General features: G+C 38.1%; 4 protein-coding genes across 4 annotated transcripts; 3 read left to right on the plus strand and 1 right to left on the minus strand.

The window, feature by feature from the left end:
* Window positions 1-2,445: 2,445 nt before the first annotated feature.
* LOC103929686 (probable polygalacturonase) lies at window positions 2,446-7,901 on the minus strand. The gene is made up of 5 exons (XM_009338911.3): window positions 7,418-7,901; window positions 5,863-5,983; window positions 4,848-5,096; window positions 3,957-4,110; window positions 2,446-3,253 (listed from the first exon to the last, which is right to left on the minus strand). Exons 1-5 carry the CDS (start codon window positions 7,841-7,843, stop codon window positions 2,728-2,730), a joined length of 1,476 nt encoding a protein of 491 aa, XP_009337186.1. The 5' UTR covers window positions 7,844-7,901; the 3' UTR covers window positions 2,446-2,727.
* A 5,135-nt stretch (window positions 7,902-13,036) lies between these two features.
* LOC103929687 (chlorophyll a-b binding protein, chloroplastic) lies at window positions 13,037-14,677 on the plus strand. Its single transcript, NM_001302294.1, is given in 5 exon segments — window positions 13,037-13,149; window positions 13,250-13,429; window positions 13,502-13,539; window positions 13,810-14,324; window positions 14,451-14,677. Coding segments are annotated over 5 exon segments (801 nt in total). The 5' UTR covers window positions 13,037-13,102; the 3' UTR covers window positions 14,472-14,677.
* A 775-nt stretch (window positions 14,678-15,452) lies between these two features.
* On the plus strand, window positions 15,453-18,954 carry LOC103929688 (pollen receptor-like kinase 3). The gene is made up of 2 exons (XM_009338913.3): window positions 15,453-16,925; window positions 17,435-18,954. Exons 1-2 carry the CDS (start codon window positions 15,500-15,502, stop codon window positions 18,001-18,003), a joined length of 1,995 nt encoding a protein of 664 aa, XP_009337188.2. The 5' UTR covers window positions 15,453-15,499; the 3' UTR covers window positions 18,004-18,954.
* A 1,582-nt stretch (window positions 18,955-20,536) lies between these two features.
* LOC103929690 lies at window positions 20,537-22,447 on the plus strand. The gene is made up of 3 exons (XM_009338915.3): window positions 20,537-20,735; window positions 21,391-21,512; window positions 21,952-22,447. Exons 1-3 carry the CDS (start codon window positions 20,612-20,614, stop codon window positions 22,273-22,275), a joined length of 570 nt encoding a protein of 189 aa, XP_009337190.2. The 5' UTR covers window positions 20,537-20,611; the 3' UTR covers window positions 22,276-22,447.
* The last annotated feature ends 1,257 nt before the right edge of the window (window positions 22,448-23,704 follow it).

Below are 23,704 nucleotides of genomic sequence, written 5' to 3' on the forward strand. Positions count from 1 at the left end.
TGCGATTTTTGTGTTCTCGTTAGCCTTTTCTATTAGATTGTTTTCTCCGCCAATTAACACGGCTCCCAACTGGTCAAAACATATTGATGAATGGAAAGAAATTGAAAAATCAACACCATTGTCATCGAGCAAACAAACATCATAATCGGACCACAAATTTAGAGCAGCAAAGTAGTGGCCGAGACGATCACCAAACAATGGATGAGACGATGACCAGACAATGCGTGAGACGATGGCTAAGAGATGGATTCGTGAGCGTGAGAGAGGGATTTTGCGAGCATGCTGCAACATTGTTTTATTGTCCCATCCCGACCAGGGGGGACCACTTCCCGGGCCCGCTCCACCACCGTAGCACGATATTATCCGCTTTGGGCCCCGACCACACCCTCACGGTTTTGTTTCTGAGAACTTCCCGATGGGTCACCCATCCTGGGAATGCTCTCGCGCACTACTCGCTTAACTTCGGAGTTCCCATAGAACCCCAAGCCAGTGAGCTCCCAAAAGGCCTCGTGCTAAGTAGGGATGAGAATACACATATAAGGATCACTCCCTTGGGCGATGTGGGATGTCACATTTATGGCTAGTGTTGTTGGCGGTGTTGCAGCATTTTTTTTTTTACATTTTTGAGAGGCCCCTCTTAATCTGAAATCATAGCTCCGCCACTGAACTCAAGCCTGCCAAAGCTCCATAAAATACCAATTTAGATACTATTCCATCCAAAAAAATTTACGCACTGCACGCTATTCTTTTTGACTTCCTAAATAATATTTCCTCGATTTGCTACTAGAGTGTGATCCTTGGACGATTCCCCACACGGTATCAATACTGGATAAACCACAGAACCAGCAAGAATGATAAATGTTTTCACGTAAACCAGACTAAAGAGAGCTATGTTTTCCTACATGCATGTCACAATGTGGCACCAAATATATAATGAATGTTAAGAATAATATACATGGAGTCGATAAATTCAATCCACTTGCGTTGGTGTATGATCCACTTGAAAAATAAGTTTGTTGGAGGCATTGGTGATGGCTTTTTTAGCTTTTGTCATGGTGCATGCAAATTGCAATTATTAATGCTATATTTATAATTTTATATCTTGAGAGGACGATAGTTTATCGATTATTTCTAATTCTGAACGTGGTTGGTCCAATTATTTTTCTCATACTATAAAAAAAAATAAAACATCTCTTGCAGTCTATCCTGCTATAATTAGGATGCACATGTTATAATGTTATATAGACTATAGCAGATGATAATCTTTGTGTGATCCACTTGAAAAATAAGTTTGTTGGAGGCAATTAGGATGCGCACATGTTATATAGACTATAGCAGTCTAGCAGATGATAATCTTTGTGTTGAGCGTGAATTTCACATGATAAAATAAAAGATTTTGTATGTGTTAGTAGGAGGTTTGAGTTGGTTTCTGTATTGTCAATTGGTTTTATAGTAAAACTTTAACTTTTTTCCATAGTATTAGAGGATGGCCACACGTGCTCCACGTCATCCAATTTGTATTGTCCAACACTTCCCCTTGAGTGTGTAAACATCAACTTTCTTCACTTTATAATATAAAGTTTATATAGTATGGTTTAGAACGTGGGTGGATCAATAATGCAAGAATTTTGATAACAACCCAATCACTCCCTTTTCTCAACTACTCATTTTTTTGTGTTCCCTGTGGAGGAATGCATATATTCTAGCCTTGCAATTAACACATCTTCATCGTATAAACTCTATAATCAGAATCGTTCAATTTTTTAATCTTCATTTGAAGATCATTCTTACAAAAAAATTACTCTAATCGAAGATCGTTTAATTATCTAAATGTATCAAATAAATGGACAATCCATAACGAATATGATACTTGGTACTCACACAGTTAATTTGCTTCAAGAAAACTAACAATTAATTAATAAACAGTCAAGGTTTCTATCAAAACAACTGAAAGAATTTCAAATCAAATTTGGTTTGGAAATCGTTTAAAAGGACCAAAGAATGCATCTGTGGAGGTTCGAACTCACCTTGAGGGTTCAACTACCGCTTGCTTTCCACTAGACCACACCTAGGAGGCTAGGAGTTACTTTTCACGTTTTTGTTTAAATTTTAATCAGTGCATTACTCATTAATCATGTTTTTATTTTCCACATTGCTCATTTTAAGTCATTTTTGACCAAACTCTCCCTTAATATCATGCTTTCGTTCCTACATTGCCCACTGTAAGTCATTTTGACCCAACTCGCTCTTTAAATCATGTTTTCGTGTCTGACGTTGCTATCTAGAAGACATTTTGATCCAACTTACCCTCTAAGATTATGTTCAAGTCCCACTTCACGCCGGTTCCACTTGAGTTTATTTTTCTTTCCGTGAAACGGGACGGAGTACCAAATCTCGACTACTTGAAAGGAATTTGATATGGTTAAGCGATCTCTTGGACGTCTATACACATAAAACACATGCATTACGCAATTGCAAGCAAAGGTGATTAGTGTACAACATCAAACTATGCCCCCTTTTCTTTCCATGAACTGAAAATTTTTCGGTATATACAACTACGTTTAATAAAAAAACGACGTGGTGGGAACAGCAGAAACACAAACAAGAAAACAAAAATTAACATAAAACGCTCCGTCGATCTTCATCCTTCCAAGTTGCTTCTTAAACAGACGTTGCAAATTGTTGACCTCCAAAAATCTGAGCCATTGAAACGGAAAACCTCTCACCTCAAAAATCATAATCTATGTCTGTCATGTTCTGGGATGCAGAGTGATTCACCAGCTTTCCTTGCTCGTCGTACTTGTCAAGATTCTCGCATGGGGCAGGGAAGATGGTCCCTATCACACGACCTTGAACAAAGGCACATTGGAAAATGTGCTTCTTTTTGTACGTTAGCCCAACGGACATGTCCCGGAAAGTCACATTTCTCACTGGAATCTCTTCACTCCCATGGATACGGACAGGCACACGAACTCCCTGTCCATGGACGCTTGTGAAGCTTATGTCCTCAAGCACTGGAAGAGCCTTTCGATCATACCCCTCATCGGGGTGCTCGTTGTAGTCTGTCTTGATAACAATTCCAACTCGAACATTGTCAAATGTCAGATTCCTATAGGTTATTTGTCGCACATATCCACCTCTTCCAGGGGCAGTCTTGATCCGAACAGCACGCCTTGAGCTCCACACAAGCAGGTTCTCCACAGTGACATTCGAAACCCCACCAGACATCTCACTGCCAATTGATACGCCAGCACTGTTGCATGACAGCCAAGGGTAAGTTTGAGCTACTTCCAAGAGCCACAATATCTATACATACTGACAAGTAAAGGGGTAGTAACTACCAGGGCATCAGTTAACTAACAGATGAGTGAAGCCTACACTCGACACACGCATATGAAAGGTTAACCTTACTAGTATATTTACTGCCGGATGGCATCCAGAATGGGGGCTCAAAATCCGTACAGGTAAATCCAAACAGTTTTCTACTCAACATTGATGAACTGATCATTCCTCACTTCCCATTCAGAAGCTTTAAGGACTCGCAATTCTCCTTAGTATCTTCGCCTATTCTTTTTTATTATTTTCTTTTGATTTTGTTGTTTTGTAATTTTTGGGTCGACATGGCAAGATATACTCAGATCAACTGTGAATTACCTTCTGCTCTCAAACGAAGACCATATTCCAAACAAAAAGAATAATTGGAGCTAGAGTGCAGGAACGCCCGGACACAAGTATTGGGGAATCTTAAGAGGAGTGCTATTCTCATTACCTGTTGCCCTCCCCCACTCTAGTGTATAAGGGTAAGTGCATACCCTACAACGGAGCGTGAATGACACTCCCCAATAGTAATGATGAAAGAATAACATGATGCCAGGATATACAGTCATGAAGTACGCTTTTTGACTTAAAGATGGCAACAAGAATGTAATGATAGGCTGCTAGAAGCATAAGATTACCTGACCATAGAGCGGACAACAAGATTTCTAATGAGTATATTCTTCGATGGCCGTCCATAAGAAATACCATACTGATCCCAGCCACTCTTTATTGCAATCCCATCATCCCCTACACTAATGTAGCAGTCCTCAATCACCATATCCTCACATGAATCTGTTTATACCAAAAAAATCAAAGTTATTCCATATTGATTTGATAGCAAACAAGAATGAAACATACCACTAAAATTACAAGAGCAAACCAACAATCTATAGCTCAAATTATCTATAGCTGACATTCTTAATCGTATTAACTTCTTTTACTTGGGTGTGAACTGGGGTGCAGGAGCATGCAGTACCATTCGAAATTGAAGGCATACAAGAAATTAAGTGATTTTGTCTTCTCTCTCTTTCTCATGTGTGCAACATGCACGCACTTGCGCCTTTTTTGGTGGGATGGTGTGAAGTGTTACCAGAATGAAGGCATACAAGAAAATCATAGATTTTTTTTTTTCTCCAAGTGACCTGATTTCCTTACTCAAGAAATCCATGCGACATCCAGACTAAGCAAAATCAAATAGCAAGGCAATCCTTTTTCAGTCATCATCCCTAAAAAAACACAATTGACTAATCCCTGTTCATTAACACAACTGGATAACTGATCCGCAAAAACACAAAACGTATGAATTCACATTACTGAACGCCTTTCTTAAACATTAACTGCACAATACACTTTTCAATTTATGCCTTTTGCTTCGCACAATATCTTCTTTGTATTAAGTGGTGCATTTACATATTTATAAGCTCATCCAAAGCATGCCTGAATAAAGAGAACGGCAATCCATTCAAAATAAATAGCGCTATCAAACATAATGTGGGGGGAAGAAGCCCCCTCTAGCAGGATCCACTTACCAGGATCTATTCCATCAGTATTTGGAGCTTCAAGTACGGGAGCCAAAATTGTAACATTTCTAACAGTAATGTTCTTGCAGTCATATGGATGAAGTGTCCAAAAAGGAGAATCACGCAATGTTATATTACTGATCAAAATGTCGCTAGACCACATAATCTGAACAAGTGGACCCCGAGTGTTGTTGAGAAGCTTCTGGCGGTACTTCTTCCACCATGTTTGACCCTGTCCATTTATGGTACCATTATGCCCTGTTGGTCAGTGAATACATAAATATAATTAGAACAAACCAGAAATTGAACATTAAGAAAGAAGACAAATTTACAGCTTGGATTCTACGATAAAAATGTCCACAGGAGCTCTTGATTGACATAAAGAATAAGCAAATTTTAAAACCAACCACAACATCCTACTAGTGTAGTAAGATGATTTGGTGAAGTATCCATGGCAAAAATGATAGCTAGAAAGAAAGATTTTCTAGGCCTCATATATTGGACATGTTAGGATCATGAACTTCCCTAGGATACATAATAGCCAAGTGAATGAAGAGAAATGAAACAAAGGCAAGTTAAGGGACCTTCTCTGACAGAGTATTTTCTTTAAGTCAAAATACCTGCCTCTGGTATTTTATCATGATAGACTAAGATGCTTTTATAAGTTTTATCAATCCATTTGCTTTATAGACAATCATTTTTCATCTCTTTCATTGTCTATGCCATATATAATGTCAAGATCACCCCGATTCAACTTAAGACCTAAGGTCAAAATTTAAATGGGATACATCATCCACTATCAAAATATTGCTAAGATGCTAATTCGTCTAACCTTTATTGGATTTTTAACACCAGTATAATGTCAACAAATAATATTCGTGGCCAAAGGCTACAACAACCACAGGAAACCCTATTTGCCTTTATAATGTCACGTTGTTATGTTATGAACCGTGACCTTCCAGTTAAACACAATTGTTATGAAATAAAAATATAACTTAAATATGAAAGGGATGAAATATCTAACCTGTTATAACAATATCTTTAAGATTTTGACCATGAATCAGACTTCCATACCGAGGCCCATGATGCTCTCTCCCATACCCGTACGAAGGCAACGGTGGCATCAAGGTCCAATACTTCTCATCCTGTCATGCACATAAAAGTATACGGCATCAGAAATAGCTAAAGTGATGTGTGCGTGCATGCTAGAGAGAGAGAGAGATAATCATAAGAGTATGCAGCATCAGAAATCATTGTGTGTGCGTGGAAGAGAGGGAGGGGGGGGGGAAGAGAGAGAATCACTATAGAAGGATCAAATTAGTAAAACCGTGGCAGTATGTGTATTTTGTGGGCAAAAATGATAGATTGTTTCACTGATTTGTTCCACCTCATGAAAGGTTTAGAATAAACTTTACATGGGATATGTGGGTTATATTGAAACTGCTCAAAAGTACAGTATTTAAATGGTGGGGCCCTGCACTGCTCAAGTCTTTCCAAGTAAAATTTTCATCTAAGGTAACACCGCAATAGCTCGAGGTAGTGGGTTAAGCAGTCAGGCATATCATAAATAAGTATGTGCATCAATTGTTTTCTAGTTTCAATCCCCTGTGATAAGTTAACACTTCCTACAAATCTGGAAAAGCCATATGCAGGGCTCATTCTTCAGAACAAGAATACAGGTTTTTCACAACAACTATCTAAAAGAACAAGATATTCCAGAATACATCTAACATTCATGAATACTATATGCAAGTCAATGCCAATTAAATGAGCAAAAGGAAAGTTTCTGAGGTATTTACCTATTGGGTTCATGTTATTCCCGAACTCAATCATAACATAATTAACTGATGATTTAGTCTGGGATGTAACAGTTACCATCATATATGAGCATTACTAGGCTGCTACAGGACAAGAAAATCATAACGCTCAAAAGACTTTGCTAGCATAATATTTACAAATCTATAGCAGGATCTCTCCATGTTTTAATTCGAAGTAAAACAAATGGTGGTAGGTCAAATTAAGTTTGAAGCTTGCTAGCACCACCTACTGAAGTTCGAAGCTTACTTTTGTTGACAAACATCAAACCAGTCCTAGGCATCTCTCAATAAACAGACGTCCTTCTTTTATTATTATCAAATTACAAGTCCTACATTGCAAGTAAGCAACTCCTGTTCCATTTGTAACAAAAACCAAATGAAATTTACGGGTAATGAACTTTACATGTCCTTGTGACTGAGATTTCTCTTTTGAAACTTAGTAAATTAGATCTTACTCTAATGAAAATATCTCGAAAGCCATACCTTTACACCTTACAGAACAAAGTAACCACAATCATGATATAATCACCATTAATTCCAAACTACGCAACACCAAATAAATAAAGAGAACTAAAATACAAATATGAAAGCAAATGAAGGATACCAAAAAATCACCTGATTCACAGAAAACAAATAAATTACAGTGGAAAGTTTTCACATTTCGACACGAAATGGATGCAAATTCAAGGCAAGTTTTCACATTTCGAAACGAAAGCAGAAAGAAATACAGATACCAGATTGACCAAAAAACAAAAGATTTACCTGAATTCCAAGTATCTCAGCATCTTCAGCAAGAAACAGAGTCATGTGACTAGTGAGGTTAAACGGCGCCGTTAGCCACCGTCCCGGAGGCACATTGAGCTGCCCACCGCCCTTCTTCCCCAGCTTAGAAATAGCCAGCACCGCCTTCTCAAACGCCTCAGTGTTCAAAGTAACCCCATCGCCCACAGCCCCAAATTCCGTCAAATTGAAAGCCACCGGCCTCAGCTTCGGCATCGCCCTCGCCGGAGCTCGCCTGAATATCGAAAACCCATCTACAATGTTCCTCTGCCACACGAAAACCGAGGCGAAAGCGGCGATCCAGAGCACGGTGAAGAGGGTTTTGTGGGAGGACAAGAAGGTGGGGAACCACCGCTTCAGGTCAAGCCTCTGGTGGTGGAACCGTCCTAGCGGCAAGGCCTCCAACATGGTCAGCACGACTCTGCAACCACCCAAAAGCAGTGATCTTTCTGAGAAATGGGCTACTGGGTTCCGGCGATTCGGCTCAGAAGATCGAGGGGAGGTGGGGATTGGAGGTTGGGGAAATGGGTGAGCTTGATTTTTGAGGACATGGGATTTCTGGGATTTGGTTGTGTTTGGTTGAAGGGAATGGATTGGACCCAATTGGGTGGAGATGCCAAGTCTTGGTGGAGATTGAGAGTGATGGATGTGGTTTGTGAAATGGGCAAGTTTGAGTGCAATTCAAGGGAAGGTTGTTGCTCTCGGCAAACCAGAAAACAAAGTTTAGAACTTTGGCAGTGACACAAGTGACAATTGAACAGTTGATCTCATGAAAAGTTTCATGCTGCTTCCATCAGGTGAGGCCACGTGTGCCAGAAATTCTGATTATTTATTTTGCTAACGCAAAAATTTTATTGTGCTCCGAAATACACAATAATTATGAGTTATTAACCGTTGGATTGTGATTTTGTTTTTTTTTTTTTTTTACTAAAAATCTAACGGTTCAAATATTCAGGATATCCCATATTTCTGAGTCCATTTAAAATCTCTTACGCAAGTATTCAGTTGCCAAATCCACATACTGGAAATATGTTGTGGTTAGTTTAGGTCAACAATTAGCACAGAGACGAAAGTTCAGGTAATCTTAAAAAATGTGTTAGTTAAGTAAGACTTTTTTTGGTCATTTGTATATTTTAGGTGTAATGTTACGAAATGTATTATATATTTTATAGCATGAATGAACCGACATCACCATGTGGTAGTGTTTATCAAATCGTTTTGTATAGGAAATTTTTTTAATAATAAGATCAAATTAGCACGTTTATTATAAATCCACGTGTTATGATATAATAGACGATAAATTGATATTTCAAAGGTCTAAGAAATATATTAATAAATAAAACACCGTATTATAACATAAGCGAGACTGAGAACACTATATGGCAGGACAACGAGAAATTTCCCGACAGTGTCGCATTTAATTTTTCTAAATTCATTGTAATAGATAATCAATCAAACTTGTATATTAATTTAGAGTTGAAACATGATTTTCTTAGTCTAAAAACTCATTATTCTAGCCTGCACAAATCAACTGTCTCTTTTGCTGCAATGTGAAGTAATAACATTGCAGAAGTATATACATCAAGAAGTCGACTGGTGGCAGGTTTACAATATTCATATGACTACTTGGTCCCTATGGATGACCTACATTACCTAACACACTCAACTGGTTAAAGGGTGGGTGTCAAATTCACAATTATATATACAAAAATAGTTGAGTTGTTGCATAAGGTTCTTTTTCTTTTGCTCTTTGATCACAAAATACTTGTGCAGATATTTCTTAGCATGAATATGTGATGTATAATTCACGAAAGTAAAATTTATAAGCATGGTTGAACAATAAAAGTATGAAACGATGAATTATCTTCAGTATATTTCATTGCAATATCAAAGCATAGGAACTGAGAGGTAGTGATCCTTTTTTCATATCGGATTTGAATTATTTAGGCTACATTTTATTCGTTATTATACTGAGATGTTGGAGAAAATTAAAATTTTTGCTCAATACTCTAACATCCAAGGATGAAATTCCTAAATCTATAGAAGAATGGGCTGGTCTTGACATTCTGGTATTTTGTCATGGAAGCTGATTTTACTGTTGTTGATATGCAGATTCTACAATTGTGAGCTCAGCCAAGACCGTTGGACAAAAGATTGGAAGATTTTTGAAGTGTAGAACGGTGACGGATGCGAATGGTTCATGGTGTTTATCTATATAATATAATACTAGCCTTCATGCACGCGCTCACGTGCGTGCATAATGCATTTTTTGAATTACGGCATGCTACATGCGACTTACCCGTTTTAAATGTAAAATATGCATAAATTGACAAAAGGAAAATCAAATATTTAAAGTAAATGAATAATCTTAGATTATACTAGAAGAAACCCCTAATAAATCAATTAAAACAACTGAATTCATATAATAAAATCGATCTCTATAGAATTTACATTAAGAATAGAGAAAATAATATTTAATAAACAATTGATTTAATCACATTATTGCTAGCTCATTGTGAGGCTAAGCCCACCCCCTCCCCCTTAGTGTATATAATATCATTTGTTTTTTTTAAAAAAAAAAACAATCATTTGACAACTAATTTAATCACATTATTATCTGCGTGTGAAAGACCTTTTTTATAATCGGCATTACACGCCTCTTAAGATGTTTTGAACGTGTTTAAAAATAGAGAAAATAATATTTAATAAACAACTGATTGCATCACATCATTTCTAGCTCATTGTGAGGTTAAGCCCACCCCCTCTCCCTTAGTGTAGATAATATCATTTGCTAAAAAAAATCATTTGACAACTAATTTAATCATATTATTATCCGTGTGCGAAATACTTTTTTTTTATAACCGGCATTACATGCCTCTTAAAATGTTTTGAATATGTTTAAAATAGAGAAAATAATATTTAATAAACAACTGATTAAATCACATTATTTTTAACCCATTGTGAGGGTAAGCCCAATCCCCTCTCCATCCCCCTTAGTGTAGATAATATTGTTTGTTAAAAAAAAAAACAATCATTCAACAACTAAATCACATTATTATCTGTGTGCGAATGACCTTTTTTATAATCGGAATTACACGCCTCTTAAGATGTTTTAAACTTGTTTAAAAATAGAGAAATTGAATCACATTATTGCTAGCCTATTATGAGGTACTAATGTCACATCCCAGACTCAACTCTGCCGTAGCACGATATTGTCTGCTTTGGGCCCTGACCACACCCTCACGATTTTGTTTCTAGGAACTTACACGATAACTTCCCAGTGCCAATCTCTGGCTGGAAGTGTGCCGACAAGGACGTCGGGCCTCTAAGTGGGGTGGATTGTTAGATCCCACATTGCCCAGGGGAGTGGATCCTGTAACCCTTATATGTATATTCTCATCACTACCTAGCACGAGGTCATTTAGGAGCTCACTGTTAAGTAGGTTCGCGCGAGAGCAATCCCAGGATGGATGACCCACTGGGAAGTTCTCATGTAAGTTCCCAAAAACAAAACCGTGAGGGCGTGGTCAAGGCCCAAAACGGACAATATCGTGCTACAACGAAGTCGAGCCTGTGATGTGACAATTAATTATAAACAAAAACAAAAAAACAAACAAACAAACCACCAAAAAAATTAATTATTAAAAAAATACTATTAAAATGACAAAAATGTCCTTGTCTTATTTATGCATTATTTTGGACTGCCTTTGAAGTTTTTTGTCTTAAGGACATTTTTGTTCAAATATTTTTGTTGAAGCATGATGACACCAAAACACTATTCACATTTTCCATTCTCTTTATATAATACACACACACACACACACACACACACATATAATAGATCGATAGATAGATAATATGTAGCCATATTTACAAATATTTAAATTATTTGATAATTTGTTTTGTCTTTCTTCCATAGTGATGATTTTATTTGCTTTTGTAATTTTTTTTTCATTCCACCAATTTGCCTTAATTTGCTATCATATTTGGCTTATCATAAACGTCTCCATAAAGTATTGTTATGTTTTTTATGTTTGGATGTGGATATTTAATGACAGAATTAATATCTATTAAATTATTATGTGTAAGTTGAACGGATAATTTTTTTATTGATGAAGATGGATATAACCGTTAACTGATGAAAAATTCGTTACCTGGTGGGTATGGTTATGGATAATCCTTGATAGTTAATTTGCAGTTATAGATATGGTTAATTTTCGTGAGTATAGGGATACTATGACATTTTCATCCCCAAACCGAACCATTGCCATCCCTATCTATATTTGTATGGTGGGTGGGATAAAAAAGTGAATCATTCAATAATGCCAAACATGTCTCTTTATTTTCTTCACAATCAAATTCAAAAAGTTTCAAAAAACAAGGACAAACTGGTAAATATATAACGGTACAGTCTGTACATGAAATTGTATTGAACAAATGCAAATAAAAAAAAAGGATAACATCCAAAAAATACAATAAAAAACATATCTCTAACAAAAAAAGAACAAATACTTTTCCAAAAATAGAATACTCCATTGGGTTAGTAATTTACAAACTTTTCTGCGCGTGCAATTTTTTTTTTTTAATTTTTACAGTACAACGCCCTACTAGCCGTATACAAAGTTCTTTTTTATTTTTCACACTTAGAGTTTGCATAAAGACATTTTTTTATTTTTTATAATATCACGCCAAACATTCTTTACATTACTAGTTTTTACAATTATTTACAGTAAAAGCAATACTTTCTTGCTCTAATCTTATATAGTGTCAGTACCCCTGCAACTCAATTTCTTTATATTTTTATACATGATAGAATTGTAAGGGAGCAAGCAAGGGTTCTAAGCTTAAGAGTCTGATGTTGTTCAAAGTTTTTGAAGGGCTTAAGTTGTGGTCGTAAAAAGCAAGAAGAGGATCAATACATAAGAAATTAATGTATCCGGCAAAAGGTAGCACCACCTTTTATTTTTTATAATAAATTGTAAAAGACTTGTTGGGTACTTAAATAAACATCATTATATGCTTCTTCCGAATGTTTTTACTATGATCTGATACTTTATAATTTATATGTCATTTTCTTTTATAATTTATTTATCATAATACAAATATATATATTTTTTATAAGTAATCATTTATTTATATATTATATAATAAATTTAATTAAATTAAAAAAAAAAACCGTCTAGGCCTTGCCTGCCTTCCAACTATGTCAGTAAGAAATTGAGCACGCTGGTTTAACCAATTGACCATATAGCTGCATTTGCACTGCTCGAGATAATTGAATTGACCCAAAAATCTTTCAGCAAAACAATGGGACTAAATTGTTCTTTAAAATGTTACTTTTGCACAAGAGGCTTTACAAAAGGTTAACTGGGTAAGTTGATTGACTGCATGTAGTTCTACTTCTAGCTCATAGCTGTGTCCAAACGCCAGTTCTGGCTACATCCAATCCATACCTCAAACTCTTTACCGGGGTTTTTACAAAGCTTGGACAGGAGCCTCATATCTCGACGACACGTGCCGAGTTCCCATTGGCTCTTTCTTGTCCTTGTATCATGAATTATCCATCTTCCTAGCTAGGAGTACAAGAAAAACACTGGAGGAGAGGAAGCTCCCAAACTCTTCACAATTTGACTTACTGAAATATACTGCTCTGAGTGCTCTCTCTCTATGGCCTTGTCCATTGCCTCTTCTGCAATTTCAAGCATTCCAACCAGGTAATTACAATAATTTCCTTATTAATCACTCCCTTAATAACTATTAATCTTGTTATTAATATCCAAGCAGTAAGCTTATGGATGGAATTATCTTTTACAGGGAAGTGCCTTGGAAAATTTCCTCTGGAAAAGTAGTCACAACATGCTTGCTGGGAAGAACAACCGCAGCCACCCGTTTACATGCAACAAAAGGAGGAGTCTCAAGTGTATGTGAGCCACTTCCTCCAGATAGGCCATTGTGGTTCCCTGGCAGCTCACCTCCTGAATGGCTTGATGGCAGGTTTAAATTAATTTTAACTAAACTAATTTATTTATTTATGCTTTCACTCTGACTTCTTTGTTGAAACTGTAGCCTTCCTGGTGATTTTGGCTTTGACCCCCTTGGATTAGGTGAGAATTTGTTACTTTTAGAACAATTTTACGGGTCTGGTCGGCTATCTTTTGAACACGTACTCAATACAAACATTTCAAATTTCATTGTCAAGATCCCTTAAGTGGTGTATATACTACATTATCCGATTTGTAGGTGTTCATACTTAATACGTGTTTGCACTCTAAAAAATTTTGTGAAACTTTATATAATTTGTACACTTCTACGAACATGGTCTAAGTTTTTAATTTCCATAGAATATATAAACCCCAATTTGGTAATTTTTGCAGGGTCTGATCCAGAATTACTAAAATGGAATGCACAAGCTGAGCTGATGCATGGCAGATGGGCAATGCTGGCAGTGGCTGGAATTCTAATTCCAGAGTGGCTTGAAAGATTAGGGTTCATAGAGAACTTCTCATGGTTTGAGGCTGGTGAGAGAGAGTACTTTGCAGACCCAACAACCTTGTTTGTGGTACAATTAGCACTAATGGGGTGGGTTGAGGGAAGGAGATGGGCTGACATAATTAACCCTGGAAGTGTTGACATTGAGCCTAAGTTTCCCAACAAAAAGAACCCTAAACCAGATGTTGGGTACCCCGGTGGGCTCTGGTTTGACCCCATGATGTGGGGAAGAGGGTCTCCTGAGCCTGTCATGGTTTTGAGAACAAAGGAGATTAAAAACGGGCGTCTTGCGATGCTCGCTTTCGTAGGGTTCTTGTTTCAAGCCCTTTATACAGGGAAAGATCCCATTGACAATTTGATGGCGCATATTGCAGATCCTGGCCACTGCAACGTATTTTCGGTAACGTGATAAAACTTCATCACCTGTTCTCAGTTCTGCAAAGTAACATATTTTTCAGGACCTTGGTTTTCGGTGTAATGCCTTTTGTTGTGTTGATAAATTGTTGCCAACAATTCATGTGTGCAGGCTTTCACTTCTCAGTATTGAAGCTGATGAGGACTTTTTGAGGACTCCTGGAATGAAGGCTTGCAAACACACCAAACTACCTGGAATTAAGTGCCTCTGTGCATTACGCAATACTGTCTTCATGTTATAAGGATCAAATATATATTTTACATACCAAACGTCTCCCTACTTATTTGGTTTTGAATTGGTTTTTTAAAAGTTTTTATGTTACAATTACTAGTTCCTTTAGAGATTGAATTCATCGTTTTGCCATTTCTGATCTTAAAATGAAAGTTTTTTTAAAAAACATACTAAATACACAATCGCATGATATAACCAGTATCACACATATCATAACATGTGTATAATTAGTTATCAATATTATACCAACTATATAAACTCGTCGTTCGTTTATATTACAGTATGTGAATCAGGTAGTTCCCGTGACATTTTATCGCAGATAGCACGAATATTTAGTGATCAAGAACTCTAGATGAAAAATCTAGTTTCTCCTACTGGCTGTCTAGTATTATTTACACAACACACATTGACTTGTGATGAATCATGAAATGGTGGCAGCTAGAAAAAAACAACACAAACATGGTGTCTCCCTTTACCAACTCTACCCAAGTTTAAGGAATGAACGAAAATAACGTTTGTTTTTGTACGTAATTTTTGGAATTGGGAGTCCTAAAATGTAGGGCATCCAGTGGCTGACAAGGTCAATGCAAGTTTCACAACCTCCACAACCTCTCTCTCTCTCTCTCTCTCTTCCCCCCTCTCAAATCCCCCACAAGAGGCAAATACAGCCCCCTTTCTTCTGTCCCCAACCTCTATTCTTAGATTTTGTCTTGTAAAATCTGGTAATCTCCATTCCCCCAATACACCTAAACATGTCACACCCAACTCCTCCTCCTCCTCCTCCTCCTTCCCCTCCTCCCCCATACACCCTACATTGATGATCACAAACACACCAAACCCTCAGACAACAACACCACCCCATATTGAACAGCGGCTCATTTTCTATCCGGTGGAGACGACACCACATTGTCCCCCTTCCGGCCCTGCAAATGGCCGCTGTTCCCTCGTTCCTCTTCCTCCTCATCTTCTTCTCCTCCTCCCCTCACCTCTCCCTCTCCTTGTCACAAGAACAAGATGCTCTCTTGAAGCTCAAGAGATCTCTCTCTCCAGCGGATAATCCGTTGGACAACTGGGACCCAAACACCTCCCCATGTAACGACAAATGGGCTGGGATTGTTTGCAACCAAGATGTCATCACCGGTCTCCATTTCGCCAACATGGGTCTCTCCGGAAATATTGACGTTGATGCATTAAAAGACATTCCTACCCTCAGAACCATTAATCTCATGAACAACAAATTCTCAGGTCCAATTCCAGATTTCCACAAGCTTGGTGTCTTGAAATCCTTGTTTTTGGCGGGAAATGACTTCTCCGGCGAAATCCCGAAAGACTACTTTTCCCATTTGACGTCGTTGAAGAAAATTTACCTCAACGGTAACAATTTCACAGGAAAAATCCCAGAGTCATTGACCCAATTGACCAAGCTAGAAGAACTTCATTTGGAGAGCAACCAATTCACTGGCCCTATACCAAAATTAAAACCAGGAATATTGAACTCCCTTGACTTTTCAAAAAACAAGTTACAAGGTCCTATCCCGGAAACCCTGTCGAAATTTGACCCCAAGGCGTTCGAAGGGAACGAAGGACTATGTGGCGGGCCACTCAAGTCATCATGCAAGCCGCCTCCAACACCGTCATCTCCTCCGCCAAAATCCCCTTCAAAGTCTCCGCCAGAATCCCCATCAACATCGCCGCCCTCGACTCCAAAGAAGCAAGAGGAAGATAGAAAATCAAAAACCATCATCATAGTCATCAGCGTCATTGTCGGTATCATGGTTCTACTCCTGCTTTTTGTGCTGCTCACGAAGAAGAGGCGAAAACGGGAGGACGATTTCAACGTGCTCGGCAAGGAACAGATCGTGGATAACCATCGTAATGTACAGGAGAAGGTGGTTGAAGTTCATATTCCAAGCACCACAAATCGCAGCGTGGGAAGTACAAATGAGTCGAATCGTAGCGTGGAGGTCAACCAAAGCAATAGCAAAAAAGGTGGCGGGGACTCGAAAAAGGGGTCGAGTCAGGGGAAAAACGGCATGAACGAGCTTTTGATGGTGAACGAGGAAAAGGGTACATTTGGATTGCCGGATTTGATGAAGGCGGCAGCAGAGGTTTTGGGGAATGGAGGGTTGGGATCAGCTTATAAGGCGGTGATGTCTAATGGGTTTTCTGTGGTGGTGAAGAGGATGAGGGAGATGAATAGGTTGGGGAGAGATGGGTTTGATGCTGAAATGAGAAGGTTTGGAAGATTAAGCCACAAGAACATCTTGACTCCTTTGGCTTACCATTATAGGAGAGAGGAGAAGCTGTTGATCTCAGAATACATTCCTAAGGGCAGCTTGCTATACGTTTTGCATGGTACGAATTTGTCTTAGTTTTGTTCAATTAATCTTGTTTTAGGCTTCTGTATATGCTAGAATCATTTTTTTTTTCGATTGACTGGTGAAGAGAGTCATTCTCCACTACTTGATATGTCATTGAGATATTGCGTACCATTCTTGCATATCCTTGGTATGTCGTTAAAGTTGGTCGATATTATCAAATATCAGTAGACTATATATTGACCAAATATCGACAATGTACTAAGTACTATAAAGTGGTATTCATAACAAAACTTTTTTCCTGCTTAGAGAACAGGTTACCATTCTACTGTTTCTTAGTACATTGTAGATTGTCATAGAGATAGTTTAAAAATATAACATATCAGATTGTTTAACAAGGCACTTCTCACAAGACAAACGCAACAAAAATTTCCATTGGATATATATAAATATCATTTTTTTTTTGGTGGTATATATCTATAAATTTCTGAAGCGCATAGAAATCTAACCAGACTAATAAATATATGCACAATATTGAATTTGCAGGTGATCGTGGAATTTCTTATTCGGAGCTGAACTGGCCTACCCGTCTGAAGATTGTCCAAGGAATTGCATGTGGAATGGGATTCATCCACACAGAGTTTGCATCCTATGACCTGCCCCATGGAAACCTAAAGTCCAGCAACATTCTACTAAAAGAAGACTATGAGCCCGTCCTCAATGACTATGCCTTACATCCTCTCATAAACCCTAGCAATGCTGCACAATCCATGTTTGCTTTTAGGACCCCAGAGTACATAGAATCCCAGCAAGTATCTCCAAAAGCCGATGTATACTGCCTTGGGATTGTGATCCTTGAAATCCTCACCGGGAAGTTTCCATCTCAGTATCTGAGCAACGGGAAAGGAGGAACCGACGTTGTTCAGTGGGTCCAATCAGCCATGGCTGATCAAAGAGAACAGGAGTTGCTAGACCCAGAGATAGCAAGTGAGACAGACTCAGTGGATCAAATGCTGCAGCTTCTGATGGTTGGAGCTGACTGCACTAAGAGTGAGCCTGAGCAAAGGCTTGATTTAAGCGAAGCCATTAGGAGGATTGAAGAGGTACAAGCTTGAGAAGCTTGCAGGCATGCATATATATAAAAATATATATATGCTAATATGCTTGCTATATATTCTTCAATGGATTTACTTCAATACAAATGGGATTTTCTTACAACGGTGAGGAATTAAAAGGGCTGATGAGGGGATCAGAGAGTGTTACTGCAACCACAGAAGCAAATGGAAAACGAGTGAAAAATACTAAATTAAAAAAGGGTGCTAATTCAGGAATTTTTTTTTTCCCTTACCATATATATAGGTGAGTTAAAAAAAGGGTAGGAGAGAGAGTGCTGGGTTGGAACAAGGGAGGAAAATTGGAATTTAGTGAAAAATACTGAATAAATTAAGTGATATTTCTATTTTGGAGGAAGGTTTGGTTCTTAGTTCTTGGTTTTTTTTTCTTCTTCTTTTTTTTTTTTTTTTTTTTTAATTTTTAGTTGTACAGAGAAGGAACCATAATCATAATTTTCGTTTTTTTAGGAATACTAACACAGATTCATACATGTTGATTGACTAAACATACATGTATCACATGATTTTATTTATTTGTCATTTATCAGGTTTTCAAAACTGCCAGAGACGTTGCCAACATCTATGTTTTATGCTAACTTTATCAATGAGCAAATCTACATTTTAGAAATAAATAAGATTGAATTATAAGAAAACTGCCACAACGAATAACATTTGGTGAATAAATTTGGTAGTCTAACGATAATCAAAAGTTACTTATGAGCCAAGAACAATAATAAAATAGAGAAATAAATACGACGATGCAAATAACTTCTATCTCAAAATAATTAAGAGCAACGGTTATTAAATTTGACGCATGCATTACACCCACATATTTGCATCCCTCGTCATGTAAAGTTTTTCTCCTATACTCGAGGTTGTGTTCTATTCCTTATAATCTCACTTTGTATCGAAAAGGAATGCAAGGACGTGCCAAGAAAACGTGAGTCTTATGGTCAAAATTATTCACTGTTCATGAGAAATTGGTCTACGTAGACAAGAACTTGCATATAGTTGCATGTCAGGGAGTGCATAGATTTGTTTCTTTCTCTCTTCTCATATATACAGTCAGTAAGTCACATATGAAGAGAAATAGAGAAAAACGTGTATATTTTAGAGTAGGTTAGTTTTTTTTCGTCCATGTATTCGTCAATTGAGGAAGAAATTTTTGCATGTACTAGAACATTGTCGTGCGGTGTTATTATTCATGTGTTATTATGTAATATCAGTAGACGATGGATTTTATTACATATTTAAGGTATGTTAATAAAAAAATTAGAAAATTAGAATTTAAATTATATAATAACGAGTGAGGAGGTCCAGCGTGTGCTGGCGATGGAGCCCGAGGGAGAGGCTCGGCAGCAGTTGCCAACCCGAAGGTCATGTGACGCAAGGCTGACGTCTGGGCGACGTCAGTCATCATCTTCTCTGCATTTCTTGAACTCTTTCGAGTACTATTCGATTCGAGGAGGGAGAGAAAGAGAGTCAAACCTCGTCCTTCAGCATGTGGATGAGGGTTGTCTTGCCGGCATTATCGAGGCCCAGAAACAGAATCTTGCCCTCATTCTGCCACAACCCGAAGGAGGCGAGGACGCTGTAGAACCAGTCGAACAGAAACATGGCGACGGCGACTGATTCTTCTCCATGAGCAGATCGATTGGCGGGGTTGTGAGGGAAATAGGAAAAAACCCACAAGGAATTGGAGTGAGAGAGATCGAATCAGAGGGGGGTTTAATAAATGGGTGTGTGGTGATTTGTTGTTTCGGTGAAGACAAGTGAATCTAGTTCGGCAGTACAATTGGAGGAGCCAAGACTCTGATGCTTTTGCTTACCTATAATATACTGTGTAATTTTGGTTGGCTTTTGATTTGTTGTCATCTTCTTTCTCTCCCTTTGCATTTCCGGGGAAACAAAAACTGACCTCCATCGTCCTTGGAAGCTGAGGAGCCAAACAATGCGGGGCTGCTCCGGGGTAGGACGGATCCGAGAGATTGAGAAGGAGGGAGCCAGGACTTGAACGATCCAGCTTCACGGCACCCCTCTACACCACACCGTTTCGTGAAGCCATGGACTACAGAAGTGCATCAAAAATTAAGAAAGGCATTTAGGTGTGCTGCTCTGCTGTGTGTCGGAAGTGCAACAAAAAAAGACGGTAGAAATTTCCAGAGATAAGAAGAGATTTCCAAAAGGAAAAGATAAATTAATAATATAATATTAATTATAAATAAAAAATTATATTAATATTTTATTACCTATTATCAAGCTGTTCACTGTAGGAAGATGCAAAGATAATTACTATTCATTAAAAACAATTATTATTTATTAGATGGATTAAATAGTGAATACCTAAGAGCTTTAGTAGAGTTGCTCAAAAAGTCTACTCCAATGAAAGCCCAAACCCACTTATCCCATATGGATCGACAGGATCTGCCGTTGTTGGGTTTAGGCTGCCATGTCTGACCAAAGAAAGTAGCGCCCTTAAACTATTTTTATATGTCGCTTTGTCAAATCGCCAAAACCTACTACATGTCAAAGGTACCAAACACAGATCACAATCGAATACAGTGGCTGTTGTCAGAGGAAGACGAAGAGTTTAGAGATCCCAAGAAGCAACATGGGAACTGCATCAGAGATTGTAGCTAAACTGAAACTGAATCCCCACCCTGAAGGTGGCTTTTATTTCGAAACTTTCAGAGACACTTCCATTGCCCTGCCTTTGTGTCAGCTTCCCCCAGACTGTAAGATTTTGTTGCTTGTGCTTCTCATTCATTCATTCCTGTAATTTTTCATGTTTTACAAATGATTTGAATCTTGGATATTTGATTTTTGTTCATGTATTGGGGTTTTGTTATTATCTGCATATGGATCTTCGATTTATAATTTTTGGAAAATATTTGGAAGCTCGTAAGTAGTGAAATTGATTGGTTTGTATTGATTAATGTGTTGTGTTGTATGAAATTGGATTCTTTGTTATTGGAATTTAAGGCTCCTGTGTTTTTTTTTTAAAACGAAACGATAGCGTTTAGTGGGTTAAATTGTTGGTTGTTAGAGAAGAGGGAGATCTTTGAAGATTGTACCCGCACTATGGTGCATAAGCATGATTGCTTTTCGCCGCTGCGATAAAGTGCCATTTGCCTTCTCCTCTGTGTTAACTGCACTTTTAATCATATTGACCGCTTGCCGACAATTGTAAAGTTGAAGTATCGATAGTGTCAATGGTATTATTATCTACAATGTATCGACAACATATCCGCATTCATACGTGGGATGTGAGAATCATTTTAGCCCAATTGAGTTTTGAAATAGGATTGAGGCCAATTGTAATGCATGGGAATTGTGGTTGTATTATTTGTACCATTTTCTTTTACTAACACAAGTGTAGTTTATCTGCAGACAAGGTTGAGCGCCCTGTGAGTTCATCTATCTACTTCTTGCTGCCGTCTGGGAGTGTATCTCGCCTTCATCGTATACCAATGGCAGAAACCTGGCATTTTTATGTCGGAGAACCCATTACGGTACACTTCGAATCCCGGCTCACTAAAAGATTGAATCATCTGCATTCACATGTCATTTCTGTAGTCATTTCAAGATATTCATATGATGCATAACCATCTTACCGTACCAACATATTAGGACAGACGTTTTGCCTATGCTCGGAATCGTGTAGGTTTTCAGCTAAATTGGTTGATATTCGGCCTCGGCTTTTGCATTAGGATAGATAATCTTACATCTGCACTCAAAGTGATTAGTTAAACTGTGATCTTAGATCGGGCCTGATCTGACTCTTGCACTCAAAGTGATTCATTTCACTATGAACTCCGGGTAGAGATTTCTCATGCGATTTCCACGCTATGTTTTCCTTTGGTAATTGTGGGAAGCATTTAAACGTTTATAGAGAAACAGATAAATAATGTAAAATTTCCGCTCTTTTAACACCGCTATATTTGCTATCAGGTTGTGGAGTTGGGGGAAGACGGGAAAGTCAAGTTAACCTGCCTCGGACCCAATTTGGGAGAGGATCAGCAACCCCAGTACACAGTGCCTCCAAATGTGTGGTTTGGTTCCTTCCCAACAAAGGACTACAGCATTTCACCAGAAGGGGCATTGCTCAAAGCTGCTCCAAGGGATGCCGAGACTCACTACTCTCTCGTGGGATGTACTTGTGCACCTGCCTTTCAGTTCCAGGATTTCGAGTTGGCAAAACGCTCCGATCTTCTTCCCCTTTTTCCTGGTTACGAGGCTCTCATAACGCTGCTTACTTTCCCTGAAGAAGCATAGGTATTTGCTGCTGTAATGTTATGATCGTATTAGCTCAATGTTCATTCTGAGTTTTTTCATGTTTATGGATTCGAAGCGACCGAATGTTTGAACATCGTGTCACATACTTATATGTTAATGTAAGATAAATAAGTGCAGAATAAGTGAATCACGATACCAAATTAACTACTAATCTTGTGACGCCATTGCTGCAATGAACTAAGGGTTTTCCTACTCTCAACACAGACCCAATGCACTGCTACAATCAACAGGGCTTGATATCTTATGTGCGTAATTAGTGTGAGGGCAGGGGACCCTATTATTTATCCTAAATGGTGGTGTTTGATAAGAAGACTTACCATCATGTAATCTTTATCAAACTATCAAACTGATAAGTGATAACCCTTATCACCATGAAACCATATTAATCATATCAGTATAGATAGGAAGATGAGAGTGCTGAAGTTTTTGATGCTGCAGAACAGTGGGAGTTTTGACCATGTTTAAGACATTTGTTCTTGGACATTGGTTGATTCAGATATTTTTGGAATATGCATTGAAGTATTTATGTTTTGATCATCTTAACTAATAAAGTTATATTTTGCTAGTTGCAAAGGTTTCCCAGAAATCGCAATGTTATAGTTATGATACGGATACATTATGAAAGTGTATCTTGGATGACAATTTGTTTGAATTGTCGTAACAGAAAGGCAACTTAAGGGTCTCGGTACGAGACAATAAAGTGGACTAGTTTACTGGTCTTGAAGGAGGACCACGTATTTGCATCCCGTATTATTTTTTCATGTCTTGATGGAGTTTCATGTGTTTAATGGTTTCACGACAGAAACTTGTTATCGGGGTTTTGTTAATCTTATTCTCGTGGCGATTCAAGCATGATTTCTGATTAGGTGGTACTTTGATAAACAAGTGTTGGCTCTAGTAGGAGAATGTAAGCTTGTTAGAGCCGTTCACTTGTTTAACACGTGCTTAAGGGATTGAGATCATAAGAGATTAGGATTGACCATACTTGTAAGCGTTCCACTTCCAGGAATGTGTGGACCGATACATAGCTAAAGTAATTCTGACGTATGTTTCTTGAATACTGCCACTGGAATAGCCTTCTTCCAAGGACTACAGCATTTCACCAGAAGGGGCATTGCTCGAAGCTGCTCCAAGGGATGCCGAGACTCACTGCTCTCTTGTGGGATGTACTTGCGCACCTGCCTTTCAGTTCCAGGATTTCAAGTTGGCAAAACGCTGCGATCCTCTTCCTCTTTTTCCTGGTTACGAGGCTCTCATAACGCTGCTTACTTTCCCTGAAGAAGCATAAGCACTTGCTGCTGTAGTGTTAAGATTGTATTAGCTCAATGTTCATTCTGAGTTTTTACGTGTTTATGGATCCGAAGCGACCGAGGATTGTTCAAACATCGTGTCACATACTTATATGTTA

The sequence above is a fragment of a genome, unplaced genomic scaffold (genome assembly GCF_019419815.1).
Source record: "Pyrus x bretschneideri cultivar Hongxiangsu unplaced genomic scaffold, Pyrus_bretschneideri_v1 Contig8, whole genome shotgun sequence".
In the NCBI taxonomy this organism is placed as follows: Eukaryota; Viridiplantae; Streptophyta; class Magnoliopsida; order Rosales; family Rosaceae; genus Pyrus; species Pyrus x bretschneideri.